This window comes from Penicillium lagena, assembly GCF_028827675.1.
Source record: "Penicillium lagena strain IBT 129212 chromosome Unknown utg000002l_segment0_segment0, whole genome shotgun sequence".
Taxonomy (NCBI): Eukaryota; Fungi; Ascomycota; class Eurotiomycetes; order Eurotiales; family Aspergillaceae; genus Penicillium; species Penicillium lagena.
The window spans coordinates 4500684-4515606 of NW_026623223.1; the positions used below are offsets into that span (position 1 = coordinate 4500684).

Genomic DNA, 14923 nt, shown 5'->3' on the forward strand with positions numbered 1-14923 from the left:
CTCTGCCGTCCTTCTTTCTCTCATATCCCCATCTGTTTCCCCGGGGTCCGAGATTCCCCGCATTTATTCTTCCCGCTTTCGCTTCTCGTCGACACCTTATCTGGACTAGACGTATCATCCCTGCAACACATCACCCCCTCCCTCACGCCTACTGCGTCTCTGGTGCCACTCTGCTTCATCGTAGCTGACAGCTGCTGTCGCTTCCGACCTTAGTGTTCGAAGACTTGGAGTGCTGTCCAGTGTTCTTGTCAAGTCTTTGGCATTAGCGGAGCATACTTCCCTTTTTTTTTTCCTTCTTCTTGACGCTCTGCATGCACCAGTGACGTGACGTCTCGCCTACATACCTCTTAGCTGCAAGTTTTGTGCCAGCATCTGAGCCTACCCTATTGCGTGACTAGATTGTCAACATGGCGGTCGAAGTCGTCTCGCTGACCGAGGCGGACATCCCCGGTGTCATCGAGGTGATTCAGCAGGCGTTCGCGGATGATCCGTATTTCAAGTGGGTGTTTGATGCCCCCAAGGTATTTCTCACAACCACTATTACCGCGATGATGACTAGACAGGCTAACATGTATATCTCGTAACGCGGTCTCGTGCCTGACGCCGACCCTCGTTACAATTTTTTTTTTGAATAAAATAGTTCAACAAGCAAAGAAACTATGACTCCCTAGCAGCACGCTGCCACTGGGGTATCAACAACGCCATGTTCCAAGTAGCCAAAGAGAAGGGCACCATCCTGGGCGTATCCTGCTGGCTCGCGCCGCGCGCCGCCTCCACACCAGAGAGCTGGTACTCCTGGGCGCAAGGGTGGACGCTATCATTCAACCAACTCCTCAACAACATCCGCTACCTGGGCCGAGGAGGGCTGCGCACAAACCGGTACTGGATCTGGAAAGCGCGCCAGACAGAAGCGCAGTCGCAGATCTGGGATGATCCGATGGGTTACTATTTCTGCAATATGGTGGCGGTCAGTCCTAAGGCACAGGGGAAAGGGGTTGGGAGGATGTTGTTTGAGGCTGTTACGCGAAAAGCCGATGAAGAGGGTAGGAAGTGTTATCTTGAGAGCTCGAAGAATGTGCCTAATGTGCAAATTTATGAGCGCATGGGGTTTCATATGAGTATGGAGATGGAGTGTAGGGATGGAGAGGATGTTTGTATGGTATGTTTATGTGGATCTTTTACCCTTTGTGCTTGCCTCTTTTTTAAGCCGCTTTCCTTTTTGGGAAGTTCGTGGCTTTTTGACGTGTTTGGTACTTGGTAGCTAACTTTGCACATAGTTGTACTGCATGGTGCGGAATCCGAAGACCGCGGGGTGAATTCTGGATATTCAATTATTCAATGCCGGCCTGAATCTCGTCTTCAGTCTGTTCATAAGTGCTCCAGTTCCTGAGTTAAGCCCTCAGTTATACTGAGTCTGTCACAACTTACCTGTCTATATTTACCCGAAACACTTTCCAGATATCTTGACATCTCAACCCCAGATCAGGGGTTAAATCGAAAGTTTCAAGTAATCTCCGTCCTGGTCCAATTGTAAATCGAGCTCAACGCTCTGGCCCACAGTCTTGTCTTATCTACAAACGAACCGAGTAACTCTGCAATACGCAATTCCTCTATCCCAGGCCCGGGTTTGACTTTTAGGGGAGTTTCCACAATGAGCAAATAGACCTGTCACTCTCGTGTAGCATGGGACAGCATTTTAAATTGTATAGTCGCTCTAGTAGTCTGAGTAGAAAAGATCGAGTTAGAAATTCGAATGATCTTTCTCCGAATCCCTAGCAATCAGTACTCGGTTTGAACAATGGACAATTCTGCAGGTAAGCTTTCCTTCCCACCGTTTCAGACTCGGCCCGATTTGAATCTCATTTCGGCTCCCCGCCGAGTTTCGGTTTCCCGTCGGGTTGGAGCAGGCCTTGATCTTGTCAACAGGACAGAAAGCAAACAAGAAGGAGTAGGAGACAATATAAACTTGAGCTTGAAACATTTCCCCAGATCTTGGATCCATGGTTTGTGGTCGTCATGTCTCGTGTTACTCTGTTTTCTTCGGAAGTCCCTTGGATATCTTGAAAAAGGTACATTGAATTTGTCCATGCCATTGAATTCTCCTCCTCAGAGAATATCATTTATTGCATGTTTGAGCTGTAAGCCACCTTTGGAATCCGTCGGGATGGGTTACTGATGACGCTCCATAGTATTAGTTGTGCTGGTTGCCGTCATATCGGTCGTCATGGTATTACGGAAGCGATATCGACATAAACTCGCCTTCTGGGCAGGGCCTCAACGACTGAACCGAGATGTAGAGGTAGCGACGGCTCCCTACTTGACCAGCTGCCAAGAATCTACCTACGAGAAGAGCCCTATGGGCGTTATTTCCCAATACACATCAACCCATATGCACAGCGTCTCGCTTTTGCCCACTGTATCAGAGACGGAGATTGTCAACCAGCTCGCCCTAATAGCAGCCGCTGTCAGTCGTCGCTCGTCCGCCAGTGCGAGCACGGTCAGATCCTCTGCCCCGTCACTTGGGAGCCAAGATAGAAAACAATCAGTGAGCAACTCGGTCAAGCAAGAGGAAATCCAAGAAGAAGAGGAAGAGTCCTTCCACCACCTCAGCACCCTCATCACAGTTTCCTCACTACCACAACACTCATCTGTATCTGGACATATCTGCACTCCATCAACCACAACAGTGGGCTCTACAGCCGAGAAAGGCGACCTGCCCCCGATACCTTCTCCTACTCGCGTCTTCCGTAAACCCTGTCCTCGTTATAGTCCACTGCCTCCATTGTATATTATACCCAAGCTGTTGAAGGTTAGACCTGAAGTCAGGTTCTGAGCTTTTGATGCTTGTCATGGCCAATCATGTCCGAGATGATGGGTGGGTTTTTGAGTTTTTACAATGTGAAGTATATCTTTGTCTGGCAGAACGAACACATTTCCTACCTAACATAATTCCAAACCAATTCAATGAAACAAGAGCCGATATACATGTACCGCGCTCGCAAACTTAACTCGAATCAGACTGGAAGATTCCGAGCCCCTTTTTGCACCGGGTCCAAGACCCTTTCAGGAATGGGATCGTCCGACTAGTGTCGGTCTGTAAGTGGAACCCCAGACAATGACGTTTTCGGAAGTATGTATCAGGGGATTTAGCCAGATTTCCCAAAGACAGGCAGTATCGAGGACGCAGATATTGTCAAAAAAAAAAGGGATAAATTCCGGTTATCTGAAGGTCGCACGGCTCCATCTCCGTGTCGGGAGCAACCGGGCACCCTGTTCGCGTGGGCAGGTGAATCTGAGGAAGACTGGGCAAACAAAAACTGGGGTCGGAGATAAACGAAGTGGAGAGAACGAGCGGATATGCCTAGAAAGAGAGAAACTGCCGGCAGGGACACGTTAGTCGTCTGTTTTCGCCAAAGCGATTGTCCGGATCGACAGTGATGCGCAGTCGGAGATCAATGTCCATGGTTGGCGGATAGTTTTGATGCGAAACCCGGTCGGGCGGCTTCGCGTACTAATCACCCCTTGCCACCGGGTTTCAACCCATTAGTCGCAGTCAGAGGTGCTTGCGAAAGCGAAGGTGGATCGCGGCTGTGGCTGGCTCCGGCACTGTGTATCCGACAGCCCAATTTTCGCACAGGCCGACGTCTCTCTCATGCAGGCTCCACGATAACTAGCATTTGGTGGGCAACATGGATGTTGATATTGGGTGCTATCGTAGGCTCTTTGCAACATTATTCCTGGTCCATATTTCTTGCTTGATGTATTGTTGTAGATCCTCTCAACTTACATAGTATGAGTCAAATGGGCTCAATCTCCACTCCCAAGGCACCATCTTTTCTAGCCGCGATCCTTTGGTCTAAAAAAGCATAATAGAAAATACAATCGCCACCACACTTGGCCGAAAAATGAACATAATCCGCGCTTGAGTCACGGCTTAACGTCTACCTGGAAAGATGAAGTCAAGATAGGCGTAAGAATGGACGACGTACCATGTTTGAGTCAGTCGAATGCTTTGTGGCAGTGATTAGACCGGGGCTGTACATTCTCAGCTCCAGGCGGCAGGATGCGCCCCTGGTCGGTGGCTCAAGTCGCTGGCATTCCCAGCTCTCTGGGAGCGGCTCCGGAACAGCCCCTATTTCACTACTATTTTCCTATTAACGATAAAAGACAAGACGGCAAGTCAGTCGTACGTGAAACGCTATCATCTTTAGTCATGGACCCTGGGAATTGATATCATAATGCTACTGTACAGGGATCGGTGGAAAATCAATATAAACCACTAGAAAGTTGTTTCGTTCAACAAGTTGCCACTGTGAAAGTAATTAGTAATACAGCACCGGTTCCAGATCGTCTTTTATAAATGACTGGAACCCATTAGCGCCATCGAGCGGGATTTAGTGACCCAAACAACAGAAATGTGCCCTAGTTATATAACGGCCAATTACAAAGGGGGAGTCCCGCATCAATCCATCGTTCGGGGAGTCTACCGACTAGCCCTTGGTCAGCTTCTTACAGTCTAGACGCGGTCTCGTCCGATAGTTTTACCGGTGTCGCTCCTCGGGGGTCGATCTGCTACCCGTGAGCCTGCGTTGAGCCCCTGATGCTTCCTGTCCGAGCCACTAGTGTTTTCTTTTCTCTATCCCCGCCATGCGACGATGCTTAAGTCCCCGTTCCACAGCGGCATTGCATCATGGATGCTCGGTGTTCCTACCGGTTGGCCCTAGCTAGGCCTTTGCCGGGCCCGCGTCGGTACATTCAGTACAAAAGAGGCAGGGCGGCCGGTCACGTCGTGTCTTACCTGACCCTACTCTGGAAAAGGTATCTGCCGGTATAATGTGAAATCTAAGGTAAATATTAGTATTGCCAACAATAATGGTGTGAGAGATTTGTAAACAGGCGGATGAGAGATGGCCCTAGCACCCAGCCTGGAGGGCCAGTCAAGATGGGCGTTAACCCCCCTGTAAGGGGGAGGGGGAGGGGACACGCCCGTTCAAAATTTCATACTAACTCCAGAAATGCACATATATTGCGAAGAGTAACAGGGAAGGCGCTTGAGCATTGAAGAACAGGGTATGATCGAATGGTGCATGAGATTTAATTCACTCAATTGACAGCTGATCCATGCACAGCTGCAAGTGCCGACCATGTATGCCTGCGATTGGATGCTGGGCATGGCGGAAATCCAATTCCGTAGTGTGCGTATCTCCTGCGAGTCCTGTGCAGGGCACACTCTTTGACAGTAGTCTCTTACGAGTTTTGCATTTCGTCATTCCTCGCCAGGCTGGGACACCCCTGGTCTAATCACCACGGCATAGAGCAGGCGGACGCATACTGGGGGCCCGCCCTCCGCAATCCTGGGCCAGGCCGGGTCTCAAAGCCGAATCCCTTAACCGTTTATGATAAAGGAAAGGTCACCAACGGCACGAGTCAGCTCAGCATGTGATTGTGTGTCAGATTCGATAGTTTAGTGTTCTGGCCAAGTCACTCAGCCAAGGACGAATTGAGTCATAAGAGAGAAACGGTTAGTTACCAGGCTGAGAGCAAGAGCTATTCGAGACAATCCAATTGGAAAAACGCTTTTTTGGGTGGAATCTGGTAATGTAACAAGGACCCAATATTCAAATAATAATCCCCGGTCTACCCAAAGAAACCACACCTGCTCGCACACCCACGCATATCCATGCTAGACGCGAATACAGATACACCGAAACAGAAAACGAAAACGCCCGAACCCTCTTCAAAGAAAGAAAAAAAGACAAGGAACCATGCGAAAATGGGACCCAGAAAACTCCGCGAACTGCAGTATAGACTAGCCTCCAACACCACAAACTTAAAACCAAAACCGAGACTGTCTCCGATGAAACTGAGAAAAAATTTCATAATTTAGGAACGTCGATCATTCCCGCCGCGGCCAATAGTCGATTTCACATTGAGTGATTGAGTGCACACCCCCCCTCCCCCAATCGTCATCAACACGGGGGAAGCGGGCCTTTGAGTGGATTGCCACAGTCGGTTGCAACCGAGTAGTTCCTGGCGATGAAAGATTGTCGCCGCGCCAAGAACGGCGGGCGCGCATGGGGAGACGGAATGTATCGTAGACGCACACACTCTCTCTCTCTTCCCATGCCCACCCTCTCATCCCCTCGGTGTCATCCCGTCGGTGGGCGGCAGAGGAGACAATTGCCCACAACGACGATAAACCGCTCGTGAGGGCCTTCTGGACAGCTTCCGTCTTTATTGCCGTCCATCGAGGTGCGAATGAGGTGGGCAATAGGATTCTGGCAGGTGCTATAGACGTAGTAGTTTTTGAAATATTCGCACATCTCGATCCCATCTGGACGGGGGTGGCATGAGACAGAAGAGTAATGCTGGGCGAGGGAGGAGGGCAGCGCCGGGGGAAGTGAGTTGTACGACAATCGGAATTGCAATTCGGCATGAAGAGATCAATAAAAACATGGAGGCGTGAGCAAGATTAAGAGTCTTAGAAGACAGGACTGGCCGGTGTGCCCGAGTCGGGCCACAAGGGAGATGGGAAAGAAGAAGAAAGGGGATGCCGATGAAATTCCATGTCGGTGGTCACCACCGTCCGGAAATTTATTGGCATAATTCCATATCTGGAAGACGCTGGTCCAAGGGGACAGGACCTATAGTAATAATACTGCACATCATCTCCCCACTAATAAATGCCCTATGCACACCCCCTCTCTCCCTCGCCGACATCCCGGCCAGGAAGCGGGTCCTGCATGAAGGATGCCTGGACCTGGTTAGCCGTTGACACGCCCGAAAACTATGTACCGTGGTTTAACATTTTTCTGACCCGAAACCGCCAGGGAGCACGGTTCATCCATTGGGTCAGATGGGAGATCGACACGGTTTCACGCAGCCGTTTGATGCCTTCACCTCACACGTGGCGCTAGTCCGGATCTTCATCCACCAGAGAGAATATTCTCCGTAATTGATATCTCCCAGCACTTCTTTGGAGTCACCACAGAGCACCTTTCGCTATCGTCCCAGGGAGGGAAGTCTGCGGACCTTCAAGGTTGGGCAATCGGTGCATGGGCGTGTCGGGCAATCCTCACGAGGCTCCATTGCCGAGGATGTGACCGAGGGAAAAAACAAGAGGGAGGCGCAGACGACAATCTGTACCACCCTACGACATACTCCATTCACCATCTGCGGGTCCCTGGGCCCACCTGATCGCTTAACACAAGCTAAAGAGGAGCTGACAAAACGGGTTGGGTGGATGCACCAGCAGCTTGCTGATCACACGCCCAACAAGCTATAGAACGTACACGGCACAGGAAAACATTAGACGGCGAAAAGAGCAGATCGACTTACTCGGAGGAAGATTCTCCCTGTATCAGGGTCACTCCAAGGAATCAAGGAATAGCCTGATCAACAACAAGCCAGGATCGGCGGCCCTGTCTCCGATCTATGAAAAGCCGCTACACGAAAATCTCTGATATGCCGCGTCTGGACTCCGGAAGCCCTGCGCGAATGAAAACAGAGCCTGGTAGACCGCAGGATCGAAAGGCTCCAGTAGAAAAAAAGAAAAAAACCGCCCCACCGGAGCTACTTTCCTTTGTCTCAAAGCCCCGAAAGCATTGGTCATTTACTTTGTTCTGGAAGGATCATCCAGCCCCTGATGTGTGCTAACCCAGCTCGTATCAATGATCCACTTCGTTGCTTCCGTAGAACATAAAGTCGGGAGTCAGGTTGTTGCTCCGTATCTTATTATTGACTCCAGAATTGAGCCTTGTCGGTGTGTGACTCTGAGACAGCAAAACTAGCAGATGGAGGAGGGATCATCGCAAACTTTGTTTTATGTTTTTTTTCAAAAAAAAAACAAGATTATAAAAAAAAGCAAGACCGAATCCGTTAAAAGATCACGGTGACACGGAGAACTCCGGACAGAAAGAAGCACACCATGGTGCGACCTTTCCCCATTGTCAGCTCCGGAGCTAGGCGGATGAAATGCTTCGAGGTGTGGAGCTTCCAGAGCTCGGCCGCCTGTTCCGTGCAGAGCTGTAATCCTGCGAGATTTCGGGTGGCCGAGGTTCAGACGAAACCCAAGTCCCGAACCGGGCAACGGGTCACATGATATCAACTCACACTAGGCCCAAAATGGCAACGGAAAAACAGTGGTCCCTGATCCGCAGGACTCGGGCCCCGTGATTTGACTAGCCCCCTCGCTGCGCGAAAAGGGTCAGTCAGCCAACGGTTTCTCTCTACCCTCAACACATTCGTTCTCTGCGTCGTCGGGAGAGAGTTCGGGGGAAAAACAGCAGTCGACTATTATCATCTACGGTTCCACACTCCCTGTCGTGGTGGAGACAGCCCGTCCCTGACGCCCTTCGTGACCGCCCGCCGCAACTGGACATCCACCCTAAGTTGACATCCCGCAGCCCGGGATACAGATACCATGGGCTTCGGCCAGTTCGATTCAATATGCCAGAAGGCGGCACTGCCCCTGTGCTCCCTGGTCGGCCCGCCATCCACGATATCCGGGTCGACAGGCATCATATCCAACTGCTATGCGCGGAATATTGAGCTTGCCAATACGATCATCTTCGAAGGCGCCGCCTCATTCATTCACATCATTGCGCTTGGCATGACGGTGATCATGATTCTACACATCAGGTCAAAGTTCACCGCTGTCGGTTCGTCTGCCCTCTTTTCATGACACGTTGGGTAATCGTTGGATAACCCTGACTTTTTAACCGTAAACAGGCCGCAAGGAGATTATCACCTTCTTCTATCTGTACCTGGCTCTTACAATCTTCTCCCTCATCATCGACGCGGGCGTGGTTCCTCCTGGAAGTGATCCATTCCCGTATTTTGTCGCCGTTCAGAATGGCTTGACATCCGCCTTGTGCACATGCTTGCTCGTCAACGGATTCGTGGGGTTCCAGCTCTACGAGGACGGAACTGCACTCTCAGTATGGCTGATCCGAATTACCTCTGGGATCATGTTCATAATGACATTTGTGATCTCGCTGTTGACGTTCAAGTCCTGGGGTGGTCTCGGACCCAACAACACCATCGGTTTGTTCGTGGTGCTCTATCTCCTGAATGCAATCTGCGTCGCCATCTATCTGGTCATGCAACTACTCTTGGTGTTGAACACGCTGGAAGACCGCTGGCCGCTGGGCCATATCTCTTTCGGGGTGTTGATGTTCGCCATTGGTCAGGTACTGCTGTACGCTTTCAGCGACACCATCTGCAGTAACGTCCAGCATTATCTGGACGGTCTTTTCTTCGCCACAGTCTGCAACCTGCTAGCAGTGATGATGGTCTACAAGTTCTGGGATTCAATCACCAAGGAAGATCTAGAATTCTCCGTTGGGGTCAAGCCAAATACTTGGGAGGTCAAAGAGCCGCTCCCGGAGGAAGACCGTCGAACAACCGTTTACCAGGACGCCAACTCCGACTATGCTCCCAGCATGTACCACCACCGCGCTTCCACCTACGGCCACCATAATTACTAGTCGTTTTGACCGGCGTGATCTGTATATGCTTTCTTTCATTGAACTTAATTCGTTGGTTTTCAGGGCGTGGTATGAAAAGAAGCATTGGTTCTGGTCCAGGCGGTTGTGTTTCATGATCTTGACGTCTTCTTTTTCTTTTCCCCAGCGATATTTGGCATGGATGTTTCTCGATTAGTTGAGCTCACGGAGTTCTTAAAGCACTTAGGTATTACCACTGGAATATAAAGTTTATTGCATTTTGTCTTGTAATTGTTGGTTTCTAGCTTAGGCTTGCACCACTACCATGGTTCGGTTGGAAACTAGTGCCTGAAAGGATGTGGGGGTGGTTTTTGGAGGATGATCGCGGTCTTGACCCCATATTCTGGTAAATTGCAAAGACGGATACGAATCCTGCCACGTCTGGATTCTCTAAGCATATGGCCCAGAACGGAAGGTTGCGGCGAGGTGAAAGTAAGTCTAGCGTAAGACGCATCTGAAACACTCCCAGAGCGGCCGAGGTGCCCGAAATGTGCTGAATGCCGGAAGGAAAAAGGTGGGGATATAGCAGCCGGACACTGTTGACCCGCACTTGGTATGCCCGAGACGAGGGTGGCCAGTTGATCTTGTTTTGTGTGTGGGGAAGATGGCCAGAAAACAAGCATACACTGTCCTTTTTGAGTCAGATGGAGATCGGCCGATGCGGAAACACGGGCGGAAGTTTAAAAAGTTCAAGGAGTCGATGGTCCACCAGGGTGAAAGACTCAATCGATGAACATCTCTTTCGGTCCATATTTGTTGGCATTTGCAGGTGGAACCGCAAACTCACTCCACAACCACCACGTCATCGCCGTCCATAAAGTCGTCTTCTGGCCTTGGCGGTGCGTGTGCGCGTCGCGCATCACTCTCCGTTTCAACAGGGCCTGACGCCGTACGGTACCAGCCCTTGTCGATCGATTTCACCAGAGTTTTGCAGGCTTCTCCGACAAGTGCAGGTAATGCAGGGTTTTCTTTAGGTAGAAACATCGTGATGTGCGCTTTAACCTCGTCGGAGGCTTGGTCATTGACAGCTTTCGTCCACCGGAGACCGAGCTGCTCCACGCCCTCTGCCCCTTCGTCGCCCTCCATATGGGACGGAAGTGAGCAGAAGGTCCGATTCTTCGACCGAATGATATTCTGGCTGAACGAGGTTTGGCTCGTGCCTATGGTTTCCACAAGAGAAGTCGCGCCTTTTCCCAGACAGGTGTAAAAATTGACGCAGCCGATTCCACGCTCTTCCTGCACTTTCGATAATCCCACCAGACGCTGTCGAAGATCCGATGCCCGCGCCAGGCAACCAACAAACTCGAGATGCGAGGATACCCAGGTCAGTCCTTCAGTCAGGCGTTGGCGCTGGGAATACATGGCGGCACCGCCGGCCGCAACAGCACCGGCGGCACCGGCGAACATGGCATATCGGCCCCATCGCTGCCATTGCGGTGTCGCTGCAGCATCGGACGATGCGGGCAAGGCCTTGGGCGGTTCCTTTGGAGGCTGTGCAGCCTTGTCATTTTTCCCAATACCGAAAATTCCTGCAACCTCGGAAAAGGTGTTGTAGGCTGTGGTAGCATTACGGTAGTGTTCTTCAGCTCCATATGCCATCACCCCTGGGGCGATTCCCAAGAAGGGCGTATCGAAGGCAAGTACTCCTTGGACATGCGGAAACATGAAGGTGCCCGGTTCCACGACAGGTGGGCCACCATCCGGTTGAGCTGCCGATGTACCTGGCGCAGCGTTGTGAGAAATAGGTTGTTCTGCAGCCAGCAGCAGCAGCGCCTCGGCGCCCACAATCCCTCCCATGGAATGCCCAACTAGAAAAACATGGACAGATGGGTCGACGGTGGGCGATGCAGTGTGGTTTGCAACCTCTAAGTCAATCACGGTGTTTTGTAGCCTGAGTCCACAATGCATTAGAACTAACGTCACCATGTGAAGGTGCGAAACTCACCAGTCACGAAACCTCCCCACGGTCTCTTTCAGGTCGCCTTTGGTCTCATACTTTGGGTACACTGCCGTGACCACCTGGACAGCAGGCAATGCCTTGCTCACAAGAGTGCGCAGCTGCGCAGGGAAATTCCCAAAGGTATCATCACCACCCTAATATAAGATAATTAGATCAGCCTAAGCTGCTGGGAGATCTGCGGGGAACAGGCAGCCATGGATATAGAATACCTTGAAGCCGTGGATAAAGACGAGAAGCAGTGTCTTTCTCATTGTAACCGGTCATGCACCATTATCAAGGAGCAGGCGAAACACTCGAGCACAAAGGCCAGGGTGATGCAAGATGATTTCTCACGGAGAGAGAAGAACGAACAACTCGCAGTCTGATTCGACCCCGGGTTCGGTTTATCTTACGTCACGGCACGTGAGCAAATATTGCCTGGCTGCTCAGGCATTAATTTCCCTTTTCTCCGGGCGATCTTTCGATGGCGCGTTGAACACTGGATAACCACGACACAATCAATCTAGTCATTGCCAGGATTGCCCAATGCTGGCTGATAGAATGCCGGTGAGCTGACGTCCCAGCTTCCGGACTATCCTTGCGCCAATGGACGATGCCGACAGCAGGAATGCGGCACTCGCTTCGGTCGACGGACTATCCACTCGTTCACGATCTGGCAGCGCAGGCAGCGCAGGCAGCAGCCACAAGCGGACTCTTTCTGGATCCTTACTCTCGAAACTCTCCTTCCTTCGCATGAGCCAGGCGACCAAACCTACGCCGCATTCACAACATCCCGACATGGAACAAGACGCGGATGGCGAGGACCTAAAGTCCAGCCTGCTGCAAACTACAGGCGAAGGCTTGACGGGGCGTGCTGGTGGAAAGGCGATGTCAGCCGTGCAACAGCAACAACAACGACGGACACGACGGCGAAGAGGCTCATTACGGAAGACTGCATTGCTAGGAACGAGGCTGGAAATGCGAGAAAAGAGGGCTGTTTCCACCAAAGCCAATGACGCCTTGAAAGAGGACAGCTTTCGACCTCACACCGACTCACAACAGTCTGCGAGAGCCAAGGCTTCGCCAGACGCAGAGCCCACGCCTCGGGGGAGCTTTGATGATGAGGGCGACGAGTCCCAGCCGAGTTGGTTCCGCGTGAACGCGCAACAAAAGGCTCTACGGCCATCTATCGCTCGGCGCCGTCAGAGTCTCTCCCGTCAGAGTCTCTCCAAGCGTCATGACATGGGCGATGAGACGGGCACCGATGAGGAAGACCTCGTTACGTTCCCCCGTATCAGCACCGCGAACAATTCCTCCACAGTTCCGGTTGGAAATAGCAGTATCAGAACAGGGGCTGCATCTTTACACATCCCAACTGCCTCGTCTGGCTCCGAGTCCTACTACCCTCTTCGACCGGACACGGCCTACCGCCCAGTCCACCGTACCAAATCATCGCCTCTTGCAACCCATTCCGTCGAGATGAAGAGCAGCTCCGACATTGCCAGGGATTACTCCGAAACCGAGTGGTGGGGCTGGATCATCCTCATGGTGACCTGGCTGGTCTTTGTTGTGGGCATTGGCAGCTGCTTTGAGGTTTGGAGCTGGGCATGGGATGTCGGCGAAACCCCTACGCACCACCGGAGTTGGAAGATGATCCGACCCTGCCCATTGTCGGCTACTATCCGGCTCTGATTATTCTGACGGCTGTGATGGCCTGGGTCTGGGTCGTCGTGGCTTGGATAGGCATGAAGTATTTCAAGCATGCGAATATATCTGGCGAGGATATTTGAAGATAGCGCCTCTCTTTCCATATTATTTTAATGAGAACATTCTAAATCCCGAAATTGTTTCTTTTCTAAGAGCGATCCTGCGCCCTAGGCAGGCATGGTAGAGTAGCATCATGGGCATACACTCTAATAACAGGCTGCAATGCTAGACCAACACCCAAACAACCCGATCTATCCCGCAAACTCCATATTTCTCTGTGATTCAATTCATGGAATCGTGTCAATGTGACACGGCACATTCGGCGGCATGACCAGGTCGAGGGCCTTCCAGACCGACGTCATCACCGTTGCTCACGTCAAGGCCAGTTCGGCCTGCTATGGGCTCGTCTGTGCTCTGAGGCGGGACAGTCGTGCCAGGAGCAGTGCTGACAAGGCCTTTCGACACTGCATAGCACGAAGAGCGGTCGTGGTTCAAGTCCTCCCCGTAGAATTCATCCAGAATAGGGTGCAGCAGCACTGTCTGCTTGTGGATGGTGACCACCGAGTTGGTGGGCACTGAGACCCAGTTGTGCCGTTCAAAGGTGATAGGTTCGCTGGCCACCAGAACAATATCGGCGCCCTTGTCATGTCGCTCCATCTTGAATTGGCCTTTTGGCGTGCCCTCTTTCCACTTGGTCCCCGAAGAGAAATACAGGCTGGCCGGCTCATCTGTCTTGCTGCTGATATACCGAGTGCAAACGACGGTATGACCATCAGTGACCGCAAAGTTTAACAAACTCCGAGTCTCGACCCCCGTCACGTTGTACTTCTCGGGAATCTCCCGAACAAGCTCGTTAATCTTGGCAATGGTTTTCATCATCACTCGGCGAATAAGCGCCTGTCCGAATCCCTCAGGGCCTGGATCCGAGCTCGGGTCCACCCCTTCTTTCTCCAGTATGTCGAGAAACAGTGCGAATGCCCATTCGCTATCTGTGCCGCCCTTGACTCCGAGATACCACTTGTCAGCGAGCGAGTCGGCCAATGTGCGCTTGATGTATTTCCAGCCCCCAATGTTCCCATTGTGCATCCACATCAGGGTCTGGTGCTGGAACGGATGGCAGTTGTTGTCGGCGAGAGTCCCTTCGGTTGTTGCCCGAACGTGCGCGAATATGAGATTCGAGCACGTCTTTGCGGCAAGCCGTTCTAGGTTCTCACAATTCCACGCGGGTAGAGTGGATGTGAAGATGCATGGTTCTGGTCCGAGTTTCGGGTCAGTGTAGAAACCAACCCCAAAGCCGTCACCATTGACTGGGCGGCGGTTATCCTGATAGGTTGCATGTTAGTTTGGCCCTGGTTCGTGTGATCCAGCAGCTTACCAGTCGTAACCGAGAGTCGTAGGATTGAGTCAGAATGGAATGACTCGGCTCCGTCACCAGCTTGCTGAGACGGATCTCATGGCGGCCTTTATATATCTGTCGTGGATATGTTAGAGCACCACGCGGAGAAGATGGAACTTGCGTATCTTACCAGAAATCGACACATGGTTGAGCTGCCAACACCAACAGTCACTTTTAATCTTTCAACCCTGCCAACCTGGAGAGAGAAACCGTGATGAATCCCCAAAGGGCAGCACGTCACCGGGTCCACGTGACACCCAGCTTTTACGGCAGGCGACGCGGCCAAGTCACGCAGGTCACGGGGATGCCTGATGTCAGCGACCAACCATTTGTTTAAAGTGCTCTTTCATCTCTCGCCATCAACCTTTGAATGAG

At 51.7% G+C, this 14923-nt stretch overlaps 6 protein-coding genes across 6 annotated transcripts; 4 read left to right on the forward strand and 2 right to left on the reverse strand.

The window, feature by feature from the left end:
• Positions 1 to 407: 407 nt before the first annotated feature.
• N7510_004642 (GNAT family N-acetyltransferase) lies at positions 408 to 1316 on the forward strand (the record flags this gene model as incomplete). Its single annotated transcript, XM_056976568.1, has 3 exons — positions 408 to 521; positions 641 to 1159; positions 1278 to 1316. The coding sequence occupies 3 exons, from the start codon at positions 408 to 410 to the stop codon at positions 1314 to 1316; spliced, it is 672 nt and encodes a 223-aa protein (XP_056836524.1).
• A 3828-nt stretch (positions 1317 to 5144) lies between these two features.
• On the forward strand, positions 5145 to 5443 carry N7510_004643 (uncharacterized protein; the record flags this gene model as incomplete). Its single annotated transcript, XM_056976569.1, has 2 exons — positions 5145 to 5195; positions 5255 to 5443. 2 exons carry the CDS (start codon positions 5145 to 5147, stop codon positions 5441 to 5443), a joined length of 240 nt encoding a protein of 79 aa, XP_056836525.1.
• A 2979-nt stretch (positions 5444 to 8422) lies between these two features.
• N7510_004644 (chitin synthase export chaperone) lies at positions 8423 to 9488 on the forward strand (the record flags this gene model as incomplete). The annotated part of the gene is made up of 2 exons (XM_056976570.1): positions 8423 to 8660; positions 8731 to 9488. The coding sequence occupies 2 exons, from the start codon at positions 8423 to 8425 to the stop codon at positions 9486 to 9488; spliced, it is 996 nt and encodes a 331-aa protein (XP_056836526.1).
• Positions 9489 to 10289: 801 nt separating this feature from the next.
• N7510_004645 (uncharacterized protein) lies at positions 10290 to 11717 on the reverse strand (the record flags this gene model as incomplete). Its single annotated transcript, XM_056976571.1, has 3 exons — positions 10290 to 11397; positions 11452 to 11600; positions 11676 to 11717. 3 exons carry the CDS (start codon positions 11715 to 11717, stop codon positions 10290 to 10292), a joined length of 1299 nt encoding a protein of 432 aa, XP_056836527.1.
• A 334-nt stretch (positions 11718 to 12051) lies between these two features.
• Positions 12052 to 13137, forward strand: N7510_004646 (PIG-Y family protein; the record flags this gene model as incomplete). The annotated part of the gene is made up of 1 exon (XM_056976572.1): positions 12052 to 13137. The coding sequence occupies one exon, from the start codon at positions 12052 to 12054 to the stop codon at positions 13135 to 13137; it is 1086 nt and encodes a 361-aa protein (XP_056836528.1).
• A 315-nt stretch (positions 13138 to 13452) lies between these two features.
• Positions 13453 to 14693, reverse strand: N7510_004647 (glutamine amidotransferase subunit DUG3; the record flags this gene model as incomplete). The annotated part of the gene is made up of 3 exons (XM_056976573.1): positions 13453 to 14475; positions 14528 to 14623; positions 14679 to 14693. The coding sequence occupies 3 exons, from the start codon at positions 14691 to 14693 to the stop codon at positions 13453 to 13455; spliced, it is 1134 nt and encodes a 377-aa protein (XP_056836529.1).
• Between the last annotated feature and the right edge of the window lie 230 nt (positions 14694 to 14923).